We start from the raw sequence: 6,075 nt of genomic DNA on the forward strand, positions 1-6,075 counted from the left end.
GATAAGTGAAAGGGGTCCATTTGTTTTCATTTCAGTTCATTGTAGCACTAAAAAGTAAGGCATCATAGAATGTGTGAAAGGCAACAAGGCCGATGGAATCCATTCTTAGCTGATTGTCAGTGCAATAAAGACCAATATTGAGTCTATACCTTAAAATGACCTTAAAATGATCTTATAGCTAGGACTCGGCGGTATATTGTATTTTACTATAAATAGGGTGTCCACCAACTCTGCCCTGAGTTGTTGAATATGTGCTTTGGTGATGACATTTTCCTTCCTTATGTTATAAAATAAATTTTACCAAGACAAATATGTTTGGAATCGTTCAGTGGGATCTTCCTCTAACATACATTACGATTATATCCAAAAAGTCGGATTTCATAACCTAATACATCCCATAATAAGCACCTAGCTCTGTTGACAGAGCGGCAAAGCTTTCTTGCTGAAACTTTTGAGGATTTTACATTTTGTGGTCGCCATCTTCCAAGTTGTTTCCGCAGGTCGCAAATAGCAAAATTAGCATGACACAAGCTGAAATAAATGTAAAAGGCTTTGAAAATAAAAAGCTTGCGGTACGCTCAGTGCTCTTAATACATTTCACAGAGATGTGCTTGTTTTGTGAGAAGTCTTTGAAAAAGAACAGGAACTTCAAATGAATATGAACAGTGTGTACTAAAATATGTCTCAAATTCGACATCTATCTTACCAATATTGTTTTAATGGTGCTTTCAAGACAACTGGGAACTCGGAAAAGAATCAGGTCAAATCATGACATCAGTGGTCTTCAGGTCAGAAAGTCAGAGCTCTAGAAAGATGGCAGATTTTCCGAGTTGGATGACAGTTCAAACTATTTTTCCCCTTCAGAGCTAGTTTGTCCAGTTGTTCCCCGTTATCTTGAAAACACTGAAGTCGGAAGTCAGAGATTTCCAAGTTCTCAGTTGTCCCCAGTTGTTTTGAACGTGGCATATGTCCTTCGGATTTGAGAAGAAATATGACGAGTTCAATGGTAAACCTGTCAGGTAGCCTTATGCCACGTTCAATACAACTGGGAACTCAGAAATAAACAAGCTCCGACTGGGGAAAAATAGTTATGAACGGTCATCCAGTTCGGATGTCCAAGTTGGAAACTCTGGCTCAGACTTTCCGATCTGAAGATCACTGACATCATGATTTCAGCTAGTTCCCAGTAGAAAGCACCGTATATTCCCACAGAGCATCCAAGCCTAGCTGACGCGATGCTAGTTTCCTGAATTTTGAAAAAAATGTACAACTTTTTTTCTCTGGCCCCCATTTAGTCACCTTAATTTTGACAATCCTACAAGGGTAAAAACGCTAATAAATCTTGAACTGATTATGATAGAGACATGAGGTTTGGACCATTGGTTTTCTTAAGAGTATCCGCAATTAACATATATTTTTCCAATTGGTCAAAAGATGCGATTTTGATTGGACAGCCGGTATTGATGCATGGACCAGTTTGGGTTTTTATTTAACCTTCTATAACGGTATTTCAATGTTTGGTTTGTGCCCCCTGTCACTCAAGGAGAGGGCAGTTGCTCAACCATGGAGTCACGAGCACTTTCTTGCTGTTCACTCTGAAGTCTGCATGGTCAGATAGATGCAACAAGATGTTGGCGACGTACTGCTTTCTACAAGCATTCTATAATTACACTATTATTTTATGTATCTTACTGTCTACAATCTAGTTTGTCTTTTCTTAGCAAGTGGCTGAAATAAAGCTTGTTAGCCGCTAATGCCAATTGCTAGTTTGCTGGCTAGCTAGGTTGCTAAATGTACAGTACTAAGAGCAGTGTTGTAGTGAATGGTGTACGCAGGTATGCGTACACTCACTTCTTAATTACCACTATGCATATCAACGTAGTGTAGTAGAGGTATACGCCATATGAATTAATAAGTCTGATGGAACATTTCAGAATGTTTAGCTTAAAATGTTGATAAACTATTATTTCTACATAGTTTCATTGCAGCAAGGTTCACAGTGGTAGGCCAATCCGCAAATGTTCCAAAATACAAATAGCAGGAAAACAGTGTTCTAAAATTCACACCGCACATGCAAGTGGTTTCATGGACAGAGATGTAAATATGATATCCATTAGAACTATCATGGGTTGCTAACATGACTAGGATAATGCCCTTGGCTGCTGGACAATGAAAGAAAGATGAAAGAAAACCAATAGAACAGGAGAACGCATATAAGTCATATAAAATAATTGCCTCCACGTTTCTATGGTGCAATTTTTGTCTATAGGTGTAACGTTCTTTGTCGGAATGAGAAGGATCTATTTATATTATTTATTAAAACTGAACACTGAGACAAAATAACAAAATGGAACAACACGAAACAGTTATGTCTGGTGCAGACACAAAACAGAAAACAACTACCCACAAAACACAGGTGGGAAAAAGCTGCCTAAGTATGATTCTCAATCAGAGACAACGATAGACAGCTGCCTCTGATTGAGAACCACACCCGGCCAAACACAAAGAAATACAAAATATAGAAAATGAACATAGAATGCCCATCCAAATCACACCCTGACCAAACCAAAATAGAGACATAAAAAGCTCTCTACAGTCAGGGCGTGACAATAGGCTAACGTTACTTTGAAGAAAGGTAAGACATTCCTCATAATATGAAGTGAAATATCCAGCTTTCAAACAATGAAGGAACCGGAAAAATATAGCAGTGCTAATGATAGACCTAACCGTCTTCTGGGAGATGGAAAGGCTTTCCCCAAAACCTTATTAAATGTTAACTAGCTACAAAGTAGCCTATCCCTACCGGACAGAATGATAACATGATCATATGCATCAATCAAGTAGCCATTTGTTTTGCAAACTCCATCTCATGTGCTACAGACACACTGAAAACCAAATAACAGTGCTAGGTACCTGCACACTTGAATTAAAGGGTAACTACACTCAAAAATCAAACATGTTTTTCATGTTTTTTCCAACTTTAAAAGTGGTCTCCTGATGTGGTTTAAACATTGTTGTCGACTTAGAACATTACATTTAGTTGTTTTTCTATTTTTAAAAAAGTGTTGCACAGTGTGGAAATGACGACAAAAGTGCAAAACAATGGATTAAACTGCTGAAAATATTTTTGGGGTTTGAAGTTGGATTGAACAGTATGAAACAATTAGAATGGAGAAAGCCCCATTGAAATCACATATCATTTATGTGTTGCCACTCTTGGGTCTTGGGTAATGAACTACTCATAAAGCATATTTAGAACTTTTATTATTCAAAAACATAAAATACTGTAGAAAATGTGAAAAATATTGTGATTTGATATTTTGTCCATATTGCCCCAGCACTATACCTAACCGTTCCATCCAGCATGTTTCTTTCTGTAGTTCTCATTCTGATGTGTCCTTCTCTTCTTAGTGGCGGTCTGAAAGAGCATGATGTGATCATCTCCATCAACGGCCAGCAGATCACCTCTGCAACCGACGTCAGCACCATCATCAAGAAGGACACCATGCTGCAGGTGGTGGTTCGCCGTGGTAACGAGGACAACATCATCACCATCACTCCCATGGAGATCGACCCATGACCCCCCCAGCCCCACCAATGAGTTGGTGCTCATTACCATCACCAATAGACCTTATATGGACGTGTGTTTTTAATCACGCCCCATAGAGTATCTGTGGCCTTTAGGGTTTTGTGGCACCATGCGTCCGGCCAGGTTAAGACCGCCTTGGAAAGAAACGGTTGTACAGAGCATCTCAGCAGAGTTGTAATTCCTCATCCATGTGTATTATTACACTTTTATTATTATACGCTTCTACTACTGTTTACTGTTAAACACAAGCCAGTTGACCTGTTGTGATCTGCTTGTTTTGTTGTTTTATACTGACTGATTGTTCAGATGGAGGCCCACCATGGCAATCTAAAACAATGTGGAGAGCAGCTCTGGGCGAGTTGTGCAATTATTGTTTTCTAAATTCCTTACCTAAGTACTGTAGTTTTATGGTTTGTTTGTCGATGACATTTACGAAGAAGAGAATAAAGACTTGTAACAGCGTTTTATGATTGTAATTTTAATGTTGGAAATGTAAGGATCAACATGCAGTGCTCGCGTCTCTCACTCACAATCTTTTTCAAGCACTCTCTCTCTTTTTCTCCGTATCTCCCTCACTTACACACACACTGTGATGGACTGCATCCTGACTGAGATTAGGTTTACAATATTTTATTTGAGTGAGTATGAGCTTTGCCATGACACACACACTCACGAGGAAGACAAAGTTGATGTGGGGCTGTTTTTTTATTTAGTTGTACTGCCTTCATAATGGTTTGATACTCACCTGGTGTGGCAGTTGGGCCAGGGGCCCTGGCTGTAGGCTGACCTCACAGGGAGGAGAATGGTCAACAAATGTGATCCAGATGAGGTCCTACGGATGATGAGACACTCACATGAAGACACTCTACCCAAGTCCTTTCCCAAATACATCACGATGCAGTCATACTATTAAAACTCCCTGCCATCACTTCATAGGCATAGCCTACAGGCATAACATAATCATGTAAGAGGACTGGTACACATTCTAGACATCATGGCAAGCAGGTTATGGGCAGGACATGATCACAGTAAACTGGCCACTGTATGCACTTGTGTGTGTGTTATCATAAATACAATAGTATTTTGGGTATAGGGAACAACATGTTATATTATCCCAAAAAGTGATCGTTTTCAGTTGATGTAGGCCTAGATTATACCTGATTTCAGTGAATGAATACCATTAAAAGGATATATCCTTGGGCATAAATGACAGAGACCACTTGAGCCAACCTAGTGCAGTACAGATGTTGTGGCTCAGGATTGTAATCTTCCCAATGCAGTATTCACAAGTTACACAGAGTAAAATATATAGGAGAGCGGATCTACCATGGTACGTTAGATGTGTATAAAGAAAGTGTGGTAGCGCATTTCAATAACAGTCAAAAGGAAATGCAAGTTAAGCAACTGCTGCCATCTAATGGTTCTATGAAGCATTACATCCTTGTACACAATGAAAACACTTAATGGAGGATTCAACTTTACTTTTTCTGTCTCCATCACACAGATGTTTGAAAGTGTTCCATTGATAGCCTTCACATCACTCTGCAAAAACATTGTTCCAGTGGGGTTGCTAACTGACCCAGAGACAGTGAAAACATCAAGCACATGTGACTCCATAAGTCTAGTGGTGTATTCAGCTGTGAAGGGCAGGGTGTGCCTATGTAAGAAGCCAGGGTTTGTGTCAAAACATTCAGTCATACGGGCCATGACAGCATTATCTCATGCCTCTTGTGTATTAGCCCTGCTGTGTCAATATGTGTTAATTGGCTTAGATTGGTTACATGTGTAATCAAACTCAGAGATGGATCAAGATAGAAACATTTGGCTAGACCTAGTGTAAAATGTTGTATTTTAAATGTATCTACCTAGACTAAGCATTGTCCATGTCTAACCCAGAAATCATTTTAGCTTGATCATATAGTCCTCAGACTTGTTAGCCTGATGTAGTATCTATAGGTCAGAGGAACTTATGCAAATACTTTTCTTTGGAGTCCGAAATCACTTTCTTTCAACCATCGCCATGTGATGTCATGCACATAGCTGAGCTAAACTGACTTCTAGGGGTTATGATACCTGTGTTTTAGATTAGTCCCCTGGGAATCTCTACCAGTCGCTATGAGTCATGTTCCTCACACAGGTGGCTGGTGTCACCTTAATTGGGGAGGTAGTAACGCCTGGAATGGAATAATGGAATGGCATCGAACACATTAAACACGTGGTTTTCATGTGGTTGATACCATTCCATTTACTCCATTCCAGGAATTATTAAGAGCCACCCTCCCCTCAGCAGCCTCCTGTGGTTCTACATTAGCTTTCCTCTTCTGTTTCTGTGATTGTACACCAATCATTACAAAAAAGCTGTATTCTCCTTGCTCAGGCCCAGCTTACCAAGCTCGTTAAGCTTGACCAAGCTGGTCAACCAGCTAAACTGGATTTTCCAGAAAGGGCACATTTTTATTTTATCGTCAAGGAAGGACTTTATGATT

The 6,075-nt window shown here is 39.6% G+C and overlaps 1 protein-coding gene across 2 annotated transcripts in view; it reads left to right on the plus strand.

Moving 5' to 3' along the window:
• Nucleotides 1-4,054, plus strand: part of LOC120017940 (serine protease HTRA1A-like) — a 39,871-nt gene extending 35,817 nt beyond the window's left edge. For both annotated transcript variants that reach the window (XM_038960898.1, XM_038960899.1), the window contains exon 9: nucleotides 3,412-4,054. In XM_038960898.1, the coding sequence (XP_038816826.1) occupies nucleotides 3,412-3,580 (169 nt within the window). In that variant the 3' untranslated portion in view covers nucleotides 3,581-4,054. The remainder of the gene's footprint in view (nucleotides 1-3,411) is intronic.
• The last annotated feature ends 2,021 nt before the right edge of the window (nucleotides 4,055-6,075 follow it).

Source organism: Salvelinus namaycush, chromosome 22, assembly GCF_016432855.1.
Source record: "Salvelinus namaycush isolate Seneca chromosome 22, SaNama_1.0, whole genome shotgun sequence".
NCBI lineage: Eukaryota > Metazoa > Chordata > Actinopteri > Salmoniformes > Salmonidae > Salvelinus > Salvelinus namaycush.